Source organism: Drosophila montana, unplaced genomic scaffold (assembly GCF_035044405.1).
Source record: "Drosophila montana isolate Dmon_TW-CO22-7 unplaced genomic scaffold, ASM3504440v1 contig_1083_1, whole genome shotgun sequence".
In the NCBI taxonomy this organism is placed as follows: Eukaryota; Metazoa; Arthropoda; class Insecta; order Diptera; family Drosophilidae; genus Drosophila; species Drosophila montana.
The window spans coordinates 1227542-1247565 of record NW_026996074.1 but is presented as its reverse complement, the minus strand read 5'-3'; the positions used below and the strand labels follow the sequence as shown (position 1 = coordinate 1247565).

The 20024-nt window shown below is 38.6% G+C and overlaps 2 protein-coding genes across 10 annotated transcripts in view; both read left to right on the top strand.

Moving 5' to 3' along the window:
* Positions 1–5614, top strand: part of qless (decaprenyl diphosphate synthase subunit 1 qless) — a 30646-nt gene extending 25032 nt beyond the window's left edge. For all 4 annotated transcript variants that reach the window (XM_064686069.1, XM_064685989.1, XM_064685903.1 and 1 more), the window contains 3 exons: positions 3076–3207; positions 3374–3568; positions 4127–5614. In XM_064686069.1, the coding sequence (XP_064542139.1) occupies positions 3076–3207; positions 3374–3568; positions 4127–4348 (549 nt within the window). In that variant the 3' untranslated portion in view covers positions 4349–5614. The remainder of the gene's footprint in view (positions 1–3075; positions 3208–3373; positions 3569–4126) is intronic.
* An 830-nt stretch (positions 5615–6444) lies between these two features.
* Positions 6445–10872, top strand: LOC135432445 (uncharacterized). Of its 6 annotated transcripts, XM_064688264.1 has the most exons (7): positions 6452–6618; positions 8295–8411; positions 8473–8743; positions 8801–8955; positions 9021–9110; positions 9169–9611; positions 10415–10870. In XM_064688264.1, the coding sequence occupies exons 1-7, from the start codon at positions 6463–6465 to the stop codon at positions 10641–10643; spliced, it is 1461 nt and encodes a 486-aa protein (XP_064544334.1). In that variant the 5' UTR covers positions 6452–6462; the 3' UTR covers positions 10644–10870. The 6 variants fall into 6 exon arrangements, with proteins under 6 accessions (XP_064544464.1, XP_064544334.1, XP_064544381.1 ...); XM_064688394.1 differs by having other exon boundaries at positions 6445–6618; positions 9169–10556; XM_064688311.1 differs by having other exon boundaries at positions 8536–8955; positions 10415–10872.
* Positions 10873–20024: the final 9152 nt, after the last annotated feature.

The window sequence follows — 20024 nt, the reverse complement described above, 5'->3', positions numbered from 1 at the left end:
ATTATAAACATGTATGAAAAGCAAAGTTTGACCTAGCATATGTTACCAAATATCTTTTTGTATATGACAAGGTGGTATTTCTAGGCCTTGCCCGGCTTAAGTTTTTTTATTAGAATACAATTTCACCCATTTCTCGCTGGTGGGAAATTAAATCTACTCGTACAACTTGCATCTCGGGTTATATTTGAGTCTATCGAGAACAAAGGTTCTAAGGGCGAAGTGTAAGTCTGATCTACTTTAAACTACTTTACAAAGCTATACATAAAAACCGTATGACAATAAGTGTTTGATAGAAAATGCGGGCAAAGGTTGTATGCGCAAACGTTTCAGCTACAGGATTTTCCTCACGAAACTAAAATGAGCGAAATGCGTTGATTTCCACGAAGTGTTCAACATAGTACGGGTGTGCTTAAATTTCTCTCGGTTGGGAAATCGGTGGATAAAAATTGGTCTATTACTTGAAGCAAAAGACTTGTACCGGACAAGTCCGGGAATTACCAGCTAGTATATAAATGAAACTGTTTCCTGGCAGACTGACTGACTATTGGTCTCCAGCACAGCCCAAGCCATAAGACTTAGGAACTGAAGTTTTTTCCGTAGTAACGCTATGTGATAAAGATGCACGCTAAGACGGGTTTTTAAAAAATTCCAACCGCAAGTATAGAAAATCGGGAAAATCGATTGTTTGAAACAAATCTAAGAACTTTTCAAAAATTGATCGGATATGTCTTTCACATTTTTTGCAAAGTCCACCCCTTGGTGGTCAAAGATTGTAAAGACGAAGTTTCAAGTTTTTTCGATGGGCTTTAAAGTTATTTTCAAAACACTTGATAAAAATTTTCGATTTTTCTGTTACCGTCGGATCGGCTTCAAATACAATATCAGAGATCTTTGTATACATTTATTTCGTTTTTCGCTTAATCCACCGCTTTTTGATGGAAAGTGAGAATCAAAGGTTAATTTAACTAAAATAAAGCCAGGTGACAATAGGCTTGGGAAATATCTTTTGTTAAAATTGAAGTTGTGCAGCATTTCGAAAATAAAAAAACAATAATAAAAGACTGCTCTCATTTTGCGGTTAAAAGAAAAATGTTGTCAGCAGCTGCTTAAAAGGCTTCAACTGCAATTACTTGCTCTTTTGTTTGTTGTTGTGCACCGATCGTGCTTATTTCAGTCGCATGTGTGAATTAGTTAACATTGAAAGCCAAGATGTTGTTTTGCTTCTAAGGTAAACTGCAAAGAAAAAACAACAAATAATGTACATTAAACAAGCCAATTCGCTGGGATTTGGCCAAAAATATTTATATGGCCGTATCGATGTCCGAGCTGTGTCTCTAGCTCTTACCTTGGGCTCCTTAAGCTGCGAGTGACAAATGACAACTACAACGATTTCCACCAAATCAGCGCCCACATATATATATACATATATATACCAAATACTACCCCGCCGTTTGTTTGCTCAACATTTTGACAATTGCCTGCGAAATTGTCAAAGTGAATGAATGAATGAAAATAGTTATGCGAGAGGCACAGACTACAAACAAAATCAAAATTAAGCGAAGGGCGCGCCAACATTTTTTGTGCAAATAAAAATATCACCTTAACTACGAGGGTCGATTTTAAAATAAAGATGTACATCACTCCTATTTGAAGTTTAAAAAAAAAAAATTATTTTATCTTTGCCGTTTTCTTGTTTGGCATAAATTTGTTTTACAAATCAGATCAACCCCTCCCATTTATATTTGTGTTTATTTCTATTTGAAATTCTTTCCTAATTTCCTCAAAACTTCACTACTCAGTGTGACCTATAACCCTTCATAAACTTATTGGGCGGAAGACACCCTTACGATAAAGAAAAACTTGTAATAAAATCCCAGTCGAATATACAATTTAGCAATTTTGATTTCAAACTAAATATTTGAAATTACATATATTTTTGTTACCTAACGAATAACCCTCGGACGGGTATTTTATATCCATTCCTTTATCATTCCACCATCCACCCTCTGAACATCTTGCTCTTAATGAAATTTTATTTACACCAACTATTTGGCACATCTGTGTTTGCCCTTTTCATTTGAACAATCATCCATGAGGAAGCTACCCGCAAATATCTATAAGCACATGTATCTATGTAAATTGCAAAAATGGCAATACATACATCCGATTATCTGTCTAAAAGTAGTTTTATCGATACTATTGTAGCTAAAGTCACAGAAAAATCGCGAAAAACGTGTGTATGAAACTTTTTTGTTTAACATCCGTCGGCCTGAAACTCATTTTCAAAGATTTTAGTCCGATTTGCTTCAAACTTATTTTCAAAGCTCTACGTAAGAACTTAATTTATACGTGTTTCAGCGATTTGGAAAATTTCACCCTCAACAGTGGTAAATTAGCGGAAACGGTTGTATGAAAGTTTTTTGTTTACCGTCCCATCGGTTTCAAACTAAAAGATCTTCCGAATTTATTTTATAGGTGCCACGGGCAAGGCCAGGGTATACCCGCTAGTATATATATATATATAATATATAATATAATATATGGTATGTTGTACATATGGATATATATTATCAAATTTAATGATATTGCTTGGCTTAACAGTTATCGTTTACGTAATAAAGGAAAGTCAAACTTTATGGAAAGAAATAAAAAGAAATGTTTTGCTTAGAATTTTAAGAAACGCGACGATCTGAATCCGAAACATATGTACTATGAAATATTTTATTAATAAATCTGTACGTTTCTCGACAACCGATCGAAATTAATATGTAGCTCGCGTTTTTAAATCATATCACGAGAATTTGAACATGACAGCCAAGGGGACCAAATTTGAGAAATACACAGGATGTCGATCAGCATAGACAGACTAAATATATGTAAGTTTTTGGGTTGTAATCTCTAAGAATGGTAGAGAGAGACCTAATCCACGAATAACTTATTCATATGTAGTGCTGAGGGCGGAAGAAGCATGGCAGAATGCATTTTATGGCAATTCAAAACTTTTGACTGGAGCAACGTTGCTCCGTTATAGTCCACTAAACTGCTAACAAATTGTGAATTAACTATTTTTTTCAGATTTTAACAGATTTGGTTCAAGGCGAATTCATGCAGCTCGGCTCGAGGGAAACGGAGAATGAGCGCTTTGCACACTATCTGACCAAGACCTACAGGAAGACCGCATCGTTGATTGCGAACGCACTGAAAGCGGTGAGTAATCCCGTCAATCAAAATGTGATTGTAATCGCAATTGCAAATATCAATGCAATTGGTAGGCTGCAAATTGATTTGCTCGAACGCGTTTGTCATTGTGCCCATTTGAACAATTGGACAATTGAATTGGCCAGCAATTGACTTTGATTTTGTGTTTTCACAGACCGCTGTCATCGCCCAGGCCGATGACAATGTTGCCGAGGTGGCTTTTCAATATGGACGCAATATTGGTCTAGCCTTTCAGCTGGTAGACGATATGCTGGATTTTGTATCTTCCACAGAGCAAATGGGCAAGCCAACAGCAGCTGACTTAAAACTGGGCCTGGCCACAGCGCCGGTCCTCTTTGCATGCGAAAAGGTAAGCCCCGGACTGACTTCCTCATTGCTGTGACAACACGCCGACTATAAAGTATATTTTAAATAATGTTTATACCAGTGGAAACTTCTGCTAATTGTTCAGAACTGTGTTTGCATTGGTAGCTTTGTGCATTTTCAACTTGGTGCTTTATGCTTGTTCATGATGTTGATGATATCATAGTGCTGCTGGGATTATGCATCGAGTGCCATCAAATGCGTTTGTAAGGCGTTTTCGATTTCAGATCAAAAACGACTGTCAGTTTATTATGCGAAGCGCGATTAAACGCGCGTGCAATGCGTTTTAAGCAGCGATCTTAACGCCAACGCCAACAGCAGTGGCAAAAGCGAGTAGTGTACCAATCGCTAAGATAGCCAGTTAAATAGTTAAAACTAGCCATGTACATGCGTATCATGAGGCCATAGAGACTAATGATAATGTGTCTGACTGATCGCATTGGCATGCGGACCCGAAACCGAGCCCACCTGAGTGTGAGGATAGCGCTTGCTGTATAGAAAACTCTTACAATAACTAACAACAGTTTGATGTTTCATCTTGCAGTATCCCGAGCTCAACCCAATGGTAATGCGTCGCTTCAGCGAACCGGGCGACGTAGAGCGGGCCTTTGATCTGGTACACAAGTCGCATGGACTAGAGCAAACGCGTTTTCTGGCTAAGAAGCATTGCAATGAGGCGATACGTCTGGCACAGGAGTTGACGGAGTCTCCCTATCAAAAGGGCCTCCAAGTTGTTGCCGACTTAGTCATCAATCGTATGAAATAGGATTGATAAAATATATACAAATTAATATATACACAAATAAAATTAAGTTATAAGCAGGCAGGCAACACGTAATGCTAGTTAAGTCAACAAATGAGAGAAACAAGCAAAAATTTGTAGGAAGAAAACTAGAAAATGGTAAAGACAACATTTATTATTTAGTTTTTAAGCATTGTTGTTGACACTGTAAATAATTGCATAAAATGTACACAAAATTTTGTAAGAAATTAACTGGCAGAAATACGATTCACGTACGTTGTATATACAAACATGAACAATTCAAAAATAATTTTTATTATACTTTATATGCAATGCTTTTGAATATCTATACGTATGTTAAAAACCCACATACATGTAAGAATATTTGTCAAGCACAGCAAATATTACATAAATAATAAGTTGTAAAAACTGATAAAAGCTAAGCTTTGCAAACATAAAAATTTGTAAATTTGTTTAGTTTAAAGTAATATCAGTTTTTACAGTTTGAGATTTTTGTTAAATTTAAATGTCTCCTATATTAAGTTAAATGGACTATCAATTTAATCCTAAACAAATCAAAATGGTTTTTAGTCAGAGCAAAAAAATATATATATATATAACATAACGAGCAGTGCTTACGACATTTCATGCTTAAATGGTTCAATCATCACTTCATACACTTCGCCACCAATTCAGCCAGCACAAACTCATGATTCATATGTTTTTATCAATTTTTTGTAAACTTATCTTAATGAAATTACCTGAGTTTTGAACCGCTCGTGCATGAAATGCACAACATTTTTATATAATCACCAATTATTACTAGTTAAAACTATTTTGATAATAAAAAGAGAATAATTACTCTTTAAACAGCTACCCAGTCTTAGTTTAAAAATATAAACAAACATGGTTTATTTTTGATCCAATAAAAAAGAACAATTTTTGTATTACAAAACGAACGAATTAAATTCAATGTTTAATGGATGTACATTTATTTAAGAACCATTTGTAATAATAATAATAATTAATAGTGCAGCCCTAAACTGACTTCAGACCCTTGTGCGGTTTTTCGAAGTAGTCTCGTTAAGCCAAAGGCACCTTTATAAACGTGTAAAATGGAACAACTTTAATATATCGCTATATTTGGATAGCAAGGTGCTCGGGTAATTGGTCATAATAAATGACTTTGTTTTGATAATGATAGTTATATTACGAAAACATGAATAAAATACAATATTGTAAGGCATACCGACGATGATGTTAATAAAAAAATAAAATAAAGATTTAAAACCCTTACACATTCTGACTGATGAAGCATTTAGTGAAAAGGTTATTTTGCAAAACTGATAGTAAAAATAAACTAAGCAAACAAGTCATTGTGAGTAATGGAGGTCAGAAAGACTTAAGTGAATCTCATTTAGCTGACACATTCCGAGAGCTTGCAGCTAGGCCCAGCTTGACAAACATCAACCAGTTTGCAAAAGTTCCTTAATTGGGTTAACGTTAACTACGGAGTGCCACACGCAATATTTCACAGCAACAGTTCGAAGTGTTGCAGCAGGAAACCTCCAAGCCCCAATTCAATATTGATGAGTTTTGGGAGCTTTCTATTTTAATGCGAAAACCACACGAATAGGGTCGAATTGGGGCAACTGTGCCACAGTTTACTAAAAACCACAGCGCCCGCAGTTTACTATAAAATAAATTTATTTTATGTCCAATCCTCGTTGGGCTCAGCAAACAAGACGCCCTGGAATCACAAACAAACAAACGCGGCAGCGGTAGGGTGCCTAACTGACAAAATATTTAAATGGCCAGAACGAGTTAAGCAAACTAAGTGCAATCCTAGCCTACTTCAAGGACATACGCGCCGCTCACGTGCAGCTTGTGCACCGACCTAGACTATAAATAACTAGCTGGCTAGCGACGCTGCCTAGACAACCAAATTGATTTGGCGGGCTGAAAGTTGAGACCAATAACCGTACCAGGCACGGATCAGGGAACCAAATCGACGACCTACTCGACTGTGATGTGAAAGGCTTAGGTTATGCACGGAACTGTTTTAGTAGAGCGTGATTTGCCGAACGTGACGCTACTGCCGCTTCCAGCTGCTTGCAACGATGACAACTAGCGATGAGATGGGCACCTTCTGCCATGACCACATCCAGCATCCGCTGATGTGGTGCGATGATAAGAAGCGCCTCATCGAACGAAAGAATGCCGAGGAGAGTTTACGTATGTGGCGACGTCGCAAGGCTGAGGAATGTGCTCGCAAGGAGAAGGATAAACAGGAGGTAAATATCGAATATTTTCAAATAATTCGATCTTTAAATATCATGGAGTTCGTATTTAGTAACATATTTATTAACATTCAAAAACTTATTCATGTTTATAATATATAATGTTCATAATAACATTAGAATGATTATGAATTATTAGATGAATTAGATTTTAATCAAATGATCTATTTATCCAATTGTAATTTTTTGGTCTCCTGCAACATGCGTTGTGGGGCTTAACATGCTCACCGTCTGTCTAATAATTTTTACCGAAATTTCATATTTGGCTCAGCATTATAACGCAGACTAAAGTCATGCTTTTCAAAAGTAACAAGTTTTTCTACATTTTTAATTACACTTAAAAGGAATTATGTGCTGCATTTAGCGTCATTAAATACCAGATTCATCCATACCTTTTAACTATTCGTCCTTCTGAACTTTTTATACCCCCAAAATGGGTAAGATCGGTATAATGGTTTTGTGCAAAAGTAAGTAACAGGAAGGAAGCATCTTCGAATTCACATAAAATAGTTCTTCCTGATCAGAATTGATAGCCTAGTTGATCTAACCACGTCCGTCCGTCTGTATGAATACGTCGTTCTCAGAACCTGGAAGAGACTTTTCATATAGTAGATTTTGTTTGCTAATAATCTGATTGTTAGTGCGACTATAAGGTCTGATGCGATGAGAAGCATAAAGCCAATTTATTCTATTCAAATTAAAATTAAAAAAACAAAATTTTGTGTATGTATTGACTAATACGTATGTCTTTTCAAATAAAAGGAACCAAATGTATATTGCAAAACATCAGTTGATGTAATTGATGCTATTTTTTCGCTGTGTCCTTATATGGCACGCGCAATTTCCTACCGTTGCCCGGGCTTGTGTGCTTGTGTGGTTAGTAGAAGGTACAGGGTATCTTCTTGTCGGGCACTCCAGACTAGAGCACTCTTACTCTTTTTTCTTTCACACTGTAAATTTCATCAAGTTTGTAAACTTTTGTTTTAGTATCGATTTCTCAAAATAAGGCCACCAGAGTAAAGCGTGTGTCGGTTTTATACCACTGTAGTAACATTAACGTGGTTAAAACTTGAGTACAGCGTTTGTTTTTTCCGAAGACATGCACTTTACAACTCTACTAGTGGGCAATAACATCAACATCTTATAACTATATTAAACTATTTGTAAAGGACTTTTTTCCTGGTATCCTGTATCCCTACAACTACACCCACGCCAGGACAAGCACTCAGGTCGAGTTTAATGACCTATAACAAACAAAATGTAATGCCAAAATTTGACAAGTTTGAGTTTACTTTTTAATAAAGACAAGCCCACAAACAGAAGTAACATAGTCGGTCACTAAGCTTATCTAGCAACAGCTCGCGTGCTTATGATTGCCAATGTGATTCAGTTCCGCCGGAATAAAAGATGAAGAAAATGGGTGAATGAAAAGCAATGCGAGCCACCTCGCAGCTATAACAACAACCTACAAACAAGCGAAACAAACAAATAGCAACCAGCAGGCCTCGCAGGCCCATGTTGGTGCCTTGGGAATTAGCAATTTCCGTAAACAGACGGAAGGATGGATGGAGGTGCCGAATATAGGCTGCTAGGGAATCAATAAAGCGAAAACCATAAATGGGTACATTATGCATACTCGACTGTTACCAATGTCTCTTAATTTTTTGCAGTACTATGATTTGTTCCTGCAGCACTGCCCCTGGGGTCGGCCGGGTGGAGGCGCTCCCAACGTGGAGGTGCGACGCAAGGATATTACCGCTGTCGGACTCCACTCAACACCAACAGTTGTAAGTTTGGTGCAGCAGTGGAGGCTTTGATTATACAATGCTTACCATTTCTGTGCTACAGACTACCGCCCATCGCATTAACTCGCTGCAGCCTTGCCGCTACAATGATTACTTCTCCATGCAGAAAAAGTGCCACAAAAACCTGCTGGCGGCTTACTATAACCATCACCATGATCATCCTCATGCCTGCCAACTTCAGCCGGGCGGCCGAATGACGAACGCGCATTCAATTCATCATCTGCGAGAGAGTGGACCTCGAAGCAGCACTGTGACCATCTGTGAGCGCGAGCATCCGGTGAAGGCTGGTGTCAGCCTGGGCCACAATGCGAACGGTGAGAGTGTGCACATCGAACTGAAAGAGCACCCCTCAATGTCATTTCGCAATAAAGGTCATGTGGACATTGAGTTACGATACAGGCCTCCCCCACCGTGCAAAAGCAAGCCGACGCTCGACAAGATTGTTGTCAATAGTGAGAGCGACCATCCTCTGCAGGAAAAGCTTGTCTCGCAGAAAAAGAAACTACAGACAAAGCTGGAAAAGCCGGTGAGCAGCAGGTACTTTCAACGGTGGCATAGCGTTATTAATGCATAATAATTTCACACTTTCAGCTGTGCAAAGAGCCCTGGGGCAAGGCCGGCCCTGGTGGCAAGCCCTGGCGAAGTCCCAAAGAAGTAGGCAACACTTTTATGAAGTCGCTGGTAAGACTCATTTTTAAAGCGAATTAAGACAGTACCACACGTGTTGAATTGCTTGCAGGGCTGGACGAACAAGGAAATGCTTAAAGAGCTCGATCAGGACAATCCCGTGACTCCCGCTGAGAAAAATACATTTCGCAAATCGAGGGTCAGCAAGCCATCTAAGCCCCAGCGCTGTTGTGATCTTTGCACCTGCAAGTGCCCCGCCGTGAACACCTTAAGTCCACTAAAATCGTCTAGAATGATTGCAGCTGCAAGGCCGCATGCGCCTGCATGTGGTCTACGATCACCGCCCAAAGAATGCAAGCCTGTGAAACTATGCCCACGGGTGCAGCGAGGGAACTGTACGGGCGGCACTGGCAACAGTACAGCTACACCGGATGCCAGTATGGAGAATGGGGCAGGCGTTGAACTGGTACCACTGCTGGCACGCAGGCGAGGCTTAAACCGGCCCATCAGTCTATCTAGCACGGATGTAACGAAGAGGACACCCTCGCATGATAGGTACGCACCACCCAAGCACAAGACAAAGTCCAACAAAGAGCAGAACATCAGCAATATCATCAAAAACATTAGTCACATAAAACGGCTTTCCAAGAATTTGGACTGCAAGTTGAAGTGCTGCGATTGCGGCTGCGCCCCAACCATAACGCCGCTTCGAGCGGACGTCTGTTGCCTCAAGCGCCTTACAGTGCACATACGATAATCCAAGTCCATCCTGTCCAACCTGTCCATCTGTGTGTTCGTTGTTGTCTTTGTATCTGACTCTTTTTCTAATTCTGATTCGTTATCAGTGTGTTGCACTTGCATCCGCATTCGTTTCTCTGTTAGCATTATGCTTACCATTACTGTAGCTGTTTCCCATTTGCTTGCTCTGCGCAAATACCAAATCTGAGCTGAGCTGAGCTTACAAAAATCATAGCAATTGAAAATAATTTGCGACGATTGCTTCATCTTTGTGTTTTTAATGGTTTCTCTATCAATTCTTTTGGCTCATACAGCAAGAAAATATCAATTGTAATCCAAGTGAAAGTATAGCATCCAAAAAAGCAAGACCAAACTCACCAAAACAAATTGAACAACCAACAATAACCAAATCATAATACAAATCTTCTATGTATCCCCGTGCAAAATCCGTTTGCAAAAACGAAACCAAAAACCAAATCGATACCAAAACAAACACTTAAAATAAACGACTTATCAATGCAACAATCAACAATTTGCCCAACCTCGTTGCTGCCCATCGCCATTGGCCAACATCGACCTTGACTGCATAACCAACCACCCACTGGGGCAATTCCTTGCAGGATACAAACGGCCGCCGATATGCGCTATCTGCACGATTTAAATGTGCAAATATCCCAGAAACGGCGCTCGGTCAGCGTCTCCAGGCAGATGGACCGGGACCTGTGTAATCAGCATTTCGACACATTCGAAACGTTCTGGGGACGTCCCGGGCACGGGGCACCCACTGCAGATAAGATAAACAAATTAAAATTGGACAATTTACTTTATGGCGCCCCTGCATCATCGTAGAGCTCCAAGGTACTCGATTAGCATTCGGCTCATAGTTTGTTCAATGCAAATCATTTGCTTTGAAATCAATCGATGCCATTTTTGGCGCCAACGGCCCGCGGATGTCTCCTTTATTTGATGGAAAGCTGTACTGAAAACTTTGTCAACTTGCCAAGTTCGTAAGTTGCCCAAAGATTAACATTAGTAAGCTAGGTCGTGAAACCACAAAAATATGGCCTGTATTGGAGTATTGTTAGTGTTTTTTAGAATTTAGTTAGATTTTATATCTATACGAATGTATTCGAAATCGGATTCGATTATGTAAAAACTCTAAATACATATATTATATATATATATATATTAATTATTTTCTTATGTTATTATAGTAAAAATACTTTGGGGGCTATTTGAATATTAGCATTGTACAGTGACCCTCAAACTGAAAGATATATTTACATTTATAGGAACTTATTTTTGTTATGTTAATAACAGTGCTCAATCAACTGTTCAACGCTTAGCAGTTTGCATAAAACTGTATAGGATGTTATAATTAGCCAGTCTCATATATGATTTTTCTGATAGTTTAACAAATATGAATTTGGTTATTAATAATGGTACAACATTTGTTATTAAATTTTCGGTAGCAAATCAAAAATATTTCACTCTGTAGATTCTCCAAAAATTAAATTAAGTCCAAACTTAAAAGGTATATCTTGTATTATTTATTGGTTTAGTTTTGTCTTTTTTAATAAACGGCTGGTAAGGTCGTTGTCGTTTTATGAACTATCTATGTTTCTTTAGTTATACAAATCCTCGGGTTTCTAAGAACAATAAAATATGTTTGACGGTAACAGGTTTTTTCTTCGCAACAACACATGTTGCATGGTTAATGCTATTACCTATATCGAAATGAAAAATTTCGTATAAAAAAATGCTTCGAAATTTTTACGCCAGGCTATTTTATATTTGGCTTCCTCTTCGCGCAAAAAATTACAACGTACTGCCATTACGTTCTGTTCTCAATTACATAACGAATTACAGACTTTTATTCAATTGGACATAGGGCAACATCAATGCGATTATTTGTGTGGAATAATAAAAGAAGAAAATGTTATAAACAAGCACAACATAAAAATAAACGCAGACAGCCACGTTTCCGTAGAGTTCATTAAGAGGAATGGGGAAGGCCATTATCGACGATTGTAGACTGTCAAAATGCATAATAAAAATAGATTGATTTAAAAAAAATGGCATATTAATAAAGATTCAATGCGTCATAGACTAAGGTATTTACTGGCCAAACCTTGTAATTTTCAAATCACTGAGCCACGTATACATTAAGTTCTGAACTAGGGCTTTAAAAACAAGTTTGAAGCCGATAGTCAAAATTAAAAACTTCCCCTTAAAAATCTTTCAACTGCTGTTTTTGAACGAGGAGCCTTAGATTTTCTGAAAAGTTAGAGTTTATGTGAAATATATGAAATTAATTCTGCTTAAAGATCTTTTGTAAATGGCAGTATCCCCTTATCCTCGCCCATACAATCTTTGAACAGCATTTATTGTCTAAGAGGCGAGGAGTTTGCAAAGGATGTGAAACATGTATCAGATGACTTTTCACAAAGATCTTTAAAAATGAATTTAAAGCCGATCGGAGGGCAAAACTATAAAAACTTTAATGCAACTGTTTTCCGAAAATTTACAGCATTTGCGGATATCGCTGAAACACGTAATTTTTAAGTTCTTAGGGTTTGAAAATAACCTTGGAGCCAATCGGACAAGTCTTAAAAACACGCTCAATAAAATCTTTGATTCTGCAAAAAGTGCACGTCTCAACCAAGGAGTGATGGAGTATGCGAAGAGTTTGAAACAGTTCGCAAAAGAATTTGCACAAATTCCCCAAAACCCTGCCTTTACGTGAACCCTTATCACGTAAGGTATTAGCACTAAGTATATAATGCATAGACATGTCAAACAGCAGAGTAATCGTATTCCGATAAATCGTCAACGACGGACCCCAAGGGTGCCTCAGACCATTTTAGTGTGCCCAGATAGAGTAAGACTGCTGAGAGTGGCAGCCGAACGTCCGTCTTCAAAAGCCGAACGATCAGTATAATAAAGAGACAGAGGAGCCTTTTGGATTGAAAGCTCTTTTTCGAAACACTTCATGAGCGATAGCGAGGTTGCACACACAATTGAGTATTACCACTAACCAAAAAACATATAGACCGGACAACCAGAGTAAAGATGTTGGTCACCAAAATTTGGTTTGCATCTGGTCCAACGAGCGAGTAAGATATACATATGACATCTTTTGATCGCTCACACTACAGGAAACTGCTTTGGCTTACTCTCTTCCATATGATTTGTGCGATAGAACGGCATCGCTGTTTTTTATCTCGCTCCCACTACAGGAAACTGCTTTGGCTTACTCTCTTCCATATGATTTGTGCGATAGAACGGCATCGCTGTTTATTTTTATCTCGCTCGCATTTACTCTCCAGTGCTCACAATGCTCTCTTTATGTCTAGGTACCGTTAAAATGTTTTTGTGTGTATGTGTCCGCACAAGCAAAAATGCCCACAAATTCAATTTTTGTCAAAAGTCGGTGGCATTTCTTCCCTTTTGAGGGGATGAGTAATATGAAATAATGAAAGGGTTTGCCAAATCGATGCGAAATTCTTTCATTTTAGCTCGTTATCATTGGAAAGGGTACCTAAGCGTTGGCATGTGTGCATTTAAAAGTTTTTGGACTTGCTATTCACGCATACTTGCGTATTTTGTATATGAATAGAAGCATTTATGCGCATGTGTGCCTGTTGGTCCCTGCCTGCCTGTCCGATCCAAATTTGACAATATTTTGTGATTTCTGAATTTCGAGCTCTGCGCACACACACACATAGACAAATGTGTGTGAATGGGCAGATCATGGGCGCAAAAGAAAATATCATTTTTGGCCCGCGGTTGTCGCGCACCCTTATTATTTATGATTTTGGGTTTGAATTGATGAATGAATGTTGACCCCTCATTACCTGTAGATCAAATTCATATATGAAAAAGCTAAATATTTTAAGACAATAAAATTATTAATACTATAAATATAAAATTGCTCCTATTTTGTATTTGGTATATTTGAATATCTTAAAGATTTTATTTTTTACACAATTTTCGATTGTTTACATGCGTTGTGTGTATCATTCGTTGCAAACGCCGGTCGAAATTAGCCATGTGCCCAAGAACCAGCGCGATGGAAATTTGTTCAGAACTCAAATTACGCAATTTTGTGCACAGTGACGTCACGCTGCGACCCGCAAAAACAGGCAAGCTTTCACCGTTGCTTGGGCGACTATTAAGAAAATTTAAAATAACGGCGGCTGGCGTCTCCGATGTGTCGTATCGCTGCTCAAACAATTGCCTGAACTGTTGCCAAGTTATTCCTGGGTAGCATATTTGTGATAACCACTGGGCCGCTGCGCCTTCCAAAGCTTTACTCAACGCTAATATAAGAGCGCTATCACTTAACGGTTTTGCTCGTAAAATGATGTCGACCGTAGCGCACCACTGCGTGGCATCCACCCCAGCAATGTCCGGATTATATTTCGGCAAGCAAATCTCGCTAGTCTGTTGTAACTCGCTCGCCGGCATCTGTAGCCTCTTAACCAGTTCCAGAAAATTCCGGTTTTGCTGCTCTAACAACGCGAAGACATCCCTTGAAGAAGTTTGGTTAGGGCCGAATCCCACTTCTGATGTCGGAGAATTGAAGTCGTCTCCCTGCAAGTCGTTATTGTTGGTTGCTTGACCGTTCGGATTCTGGTGTTCCGTACTCAGGTCTGGCGGATGCAGCGAGTCTTCGTTGCCTTTGTTGCTCATTATTGTCTCTTAAATACCCACACGTGACCACCTCACGCCACGCCGGAAACACAGAACAGACACCAGAGAGAGACCAGATCTAGCAACGCATACGAAGCCACACACAGCCTCAGTTCGCAAACTGAGTCCCCATTCTACCAGAACTAGTATCACTAACCATACAATGCATTGTATGGTTAGTGATAGTATCTACCAGCACAACCCATGGTCACACCTTAAGGTCTCATGCCTATCGAGATGCTACAATGCTTCCTCTCCGACATATTTTTAAATTGAATATACATAAAACCACCATGCTGATATTAAATTTAAGCTAAAATTTGCTTTTGTTCATATACATGATTTTAGTAGCTGATGAGGACTGAACCTAAAGGTCAGGGCTCGCTAGTAGCAGTCTTTGTCCTTCGCATAGGCACGAACATTTCCCTTGGTCCGTGTTGCTTACCACTCTGTATAGTTGTTACCGCCTTGATGAGTTTGTCAGTTGCAAATATATGTTGCCCATCAAAAGACTCATATCATCACTTGAAATACATACAAATATTTGTGTAACTGGTGCACCTAGATCACACACGAAATGCGCAAGATAGCAAATAGTTAAGGCAAACAAATTATAAAACAAGAAAGTGTGCGTGACTCTAAGATACCCAACATATGTATTATTAAAGCAATGCTATTTGTTTAATTTCGTTATAGACTTTAAGAATTAACAATGAGCAATAAATAGGTTGTATCTTATTTATAGGAGCATACACTTGCCCAAGGTCGTTACACTCCGCTAATTTTAAGGCGCTGGGTATAAAAAGCAACTAAGAAACAAGTAAGAGGTTCTACTCGGGAGCTCCCGACTAGGGGATACCCTGAACCCTCTTCTTCCAACAACAAATGCAGCTCGCGCTACGCGCTCGTTTCCTTTAGTAGTAATATTAAATTTAAGCTAAAGTTTCCTTTTGTTCATGTTCATGATTTTAGTAGCTGAGGACGACTTTAGTAGAAATAAAGATAAATTAAAAAAAAAAAACGTCTTCTTGGCAGGGCTCGAACTCGCAACTGACCGCACTACTTGCCGCCGTCTCTACTCAACAGCCACACCAGCCAAAAAAAAAATGAAAATAGTTTCCTCGGCAGGGTTCGAATTCGCCACACCAAATCATTGTCTTAATGAGAAAACAACAAACTAAAATAAGTAGCAGCACAAAAAACCACGCAATCGCAATTGCAATGCTGTTGATAGAACTCAAAGCACATGCGCATGAATGTGTGTGTGTACACGTATGTATACAGAAATTCTTGGAATTTGCGCAGCAGCTATGCTGTTAACACGTGCGCACATAACTTTTGTGTTTCTTAGCCGATCTTAATGCAATTTTCGACAGTACATCTTATTGTAGAATAGAATAAAGAATATTTGGGTATTCTCAAAAAGTCAATTGCATATAAATTGTGGCTTAAATTGATGGGCAATACAAGTTGGATAATTAACTTGATTTATAGTTTTGCGGTGGTAGCGGGGAAGTGGTGATAGCTATGTATAAAATGAAAGATACTTGATACATATATATATCACCATATATATATGTATGTATATACCATAATAGAAGCTACATGTCAAGTTTGGTGACTCTAGCTCATATTATTTGCCGAAATTGCTCAAAAAACAGGATTTCGATATACATAGATTTTTATCGATTACTTGGAAACGCGGCAAGTTATTGAATATCGGAAACAAACTCGATCTGCGCGAGCACTAGGAGGACCTACAGCTAAAATAAAATTAAAAATAAATGTCTTCAGCTCTTATAGGTTCTGAGATCCTTGCGTTCATACACACGGTCAGACAGTCGGACATGGCTAGATCGACTCGGCTGTTAATGCTGATCAAGAATATACATATATACTTTATGGGGTCGGAGATGATGCTTCTGCCTGTTACATACATTTGCACAAAAACATTATACCCTTTTTACCCATTTTCAGCTGGACTTGCTGCCAACAAGCTCATTGTAGAAAAACCTCACACTGCATATACATACATATATAGTATACATATATAGTATTTATAACCACATACATATGTATGTCAAAACTGTACATAGGTTGTGTGTAAATAGACATGTTTCGTCATTTTGTGTAAATGCCCTGAAGGTCAATTCGCGGCGAGGCAAATATGCAGAACGAGGTAGTGACGTCATATCCTACTTATGACAAAATGGAAACAGGCTGCTGAGATAGACACCGCTACACATGAGTGTGTGCATCACAGTTGCATTGTATACACAAATCTATGTTCTTCACTGTCCTTTGAATAACCTGCCCTAAAGGTGGGGACTATTTTTTTAGTTGTCGAAATAATCCTAACAAGCGAAGACATCTGCCAAACATACATACAGCATCTTTAATTTTATAGCTATCGCCACCTCCCCGCTACCACCTCATAACTATAAATCAAGTTAATAATCCAACTTGTATTGCTCACCAATTTATGACAGAATTTATATGCAATAAATTTTTTGAGAATAAAAAAAATAACCTATGGGATAATAAGATGTAAGATGTCGAAAATTTCAATAAGATCGGTTAAGAAACACAAAAGCTATATGTTTTGGTTGCGGACATGTAAACAGCAGCCAGCGCAAATTCCAACAATTTCTGAATACATGTACACACACACGTATTCATGTGCGTCTGTTTTGAATTCTATCAACAGCATTGCAATTGCGATTGGATTGTTTTCTGTGCTGCTATTTTAATTCGTTTTTTTTGCATTAAGACCCAATGATTGGTGTGGCTGTTGGGAAGGGGCAGCGGCAAGTAGTGAGGGTTCGAACCCCCTACCGAGGAAAAATTTTTTTATTTTTTTGGATGGAGTGGCTGTTGAGTAAAGACGGCGGCAAGTAGTGCGGTTAGTTGAAAATGGGTAAAAGGGGTATAATGTAACAGGCAGAAGAAAGCATCTCCGACCCTATAAAGTATATATATTCTTGATCAGCATCAACAGCCGAGTCGATCTAGCCATGTCCGTCTGTATGAACGCGTCACGAAATTCCAAAGTAAATGTTCCTGCACATTATGCATTAAGCCTTATACAAATTAAACGCGCAGTCGACAATCTGTCAGCCTATTTGGATAAAAGTTATTGCAGCTATAAACCTAGCAGACAGTTAATATGCTGCATTTTGGATGCTGGCCGCCAAAATACGAACACTGAGTTTATGCGCTTATTCTATGTACATACATAGGTTTAAAATGAATATTTTGTAGTTTCGCTTTATTTACAATTTCTGCTGCTGTTTTATATCCTGGCATGTGCGCGGCAATTTTGGCCCCAACAAAGCAAAATATACATAAGCATACATGTGCATGCATATATGTGTATGTATATATGAATGCCACCGTGCAGCATTTGTCTAATTGACTTTCGTCGCCTGTTTATACTTAGTGCATAACTCCGAATAAAGAACAATCTGTCTTCGCGGCTGGGACTGGGACAGCGTCTGGTTTTGGTTCTGGCCATTTGTCTGACTGTTTCCGTTTTAAAACTAAACATTCAAGTTGTTCACTTATTACTGGCATTTAAGATACATATGTACGTAAATGTTGGAATTAAGATTTATTTAATAACAGTTAAGTATATTGTTATTCAATGTTGTAGTAAAACCAACCTACGGTGCTCTAGGCGTGAAAAAAGTGGATGATGTAACTTATGTAACAAGCAGAAGGAAGCATCTCCGATTCCATAAAATACATATATAGAAAAATAATAAATCAATATAAAATATAAAATACATAAAAACATTAAAAGAATGTTGTTTAAAGTGCACCTTAATCTGGAACATATGAATTTTTCGCTTTGTCAAAACAATTTGTTGACATACTGTATATCCATGATCAGTATCCACAGCCGAGTCGATATAGCCATGTCCGTCTGTCCGGCTGTCTATTTCTATGCGAAGAGTCTCTCAGTTTTAAAGCTATCTTTATGAAACTTTGCAGAAGTGCCTCTTTCTGTTGCACGCAGTACATATGTCAAAATCAGCTGGATCGGACCACTATATCATATAGATGCCATAGGAAAGATCGGTCGAAAAGTAGGCTCTTGTATGAAAAACATTTTTGTTTATAAAGATATCTTGACCAAACTCGGTATTTATTAGTTTTACGACGCTCGTCATATACATGTAAAATCCTATTAAAATCGCACCACTATATCATATAGCTGCCATAGGAACGATCGGTCGAAATTAAGTTGTTATATGGAACTCTTTCTGTTTTTGAAGACATATTAACCATACTCGGTTAATTAACTGTCATTAACTATTTTCCCTGTGCTTCTTAGATGCAGGCAAAGCACTATGAGCATTATGAAAAGGTTGGGTCTGGGGTATTAAATCTTCGGCGTGCCGAAGATAGCCCTTCCTTCTCGTTTTTTTTTTACTTTTAAGCAAAATTGGTCCTCACAGTAAACAAAAAAATTAGAATATAATATATAAATATATCATTTAGGTCATTTAAGTTTTTAATAAATATAAATATATCAGATTCTTCTCATTATGCCTGACTGGACGAAGAAATACATGATAGAGCATTTGAATGTGTGTGCTTTTTGCCACCAATGGCACAAAGGGCACACAATTGAAGAAAAAATCTCTGGCTCGCGACAAACGCCGCGATCTACTTGTGCGCACATCCACACAACAGAAACATTTGTATGCTTGTAGATCTCCGGGTTTTTGAGAAGCTATGCAGGGAGAAGGAGATGCACACAAGTGCGCAAATCAATAAATGAGAGCGAGGTACACTCTGCACATGCATACGCACATATGTACATATGTATTTGGGCTGAAAAGATTTAATACTAACATACATATAATACGAAATAGCATCAGCCGCAGCGACGTTACGCGCTGAGCGAGATGCGGCTTCATACTAAACGTTCGGCTTTCGAGGCCGGCGTGCTGCTGCCTCTCTCAGCAGTCTTACTCTATCTGGGCACACTAAAATGATCGCGAGCACCCATGGGGCTCAGTCGTTGACGATTTATCGGTATCACTAACCATACAATGCATAGACTTGTCAAATGTCAAAATAATCGGATGTGTGAACAAATGGACAAATGGATGCAGACGCATGCTGCACATTCTTATCGTTAATTGCCTGCCATAACACCCTTTAACCCAAAATGTTTACTATGTCAAAAAATAAATAAAAAGATCACTTGCATTTTTTCCATATCAAAGTGCAAACGAGCGGCAAGTGGCGGTTCACCTGCTTTCGTTGCCTGTTCACACATGTGTGCCTTACGCGGCCGCAAGCCCACCGTCGCCCAAATTTACGCACCCATTGATGAAAATATCTCTGTCTCACGACAAACCCTTGATCGGCTCATTCGCACACATTTTTGTGTGTGTGTGTGTCTGTGTGTAGAGCTCGAAATTCAGAAATGCCAAAAACTTCAAATTTGGTCAAATTTGCATCGGGCAGGCAGGCAGGCAACCAACACGCACACAAACGCATAAATGCTTCCATCCATATAGA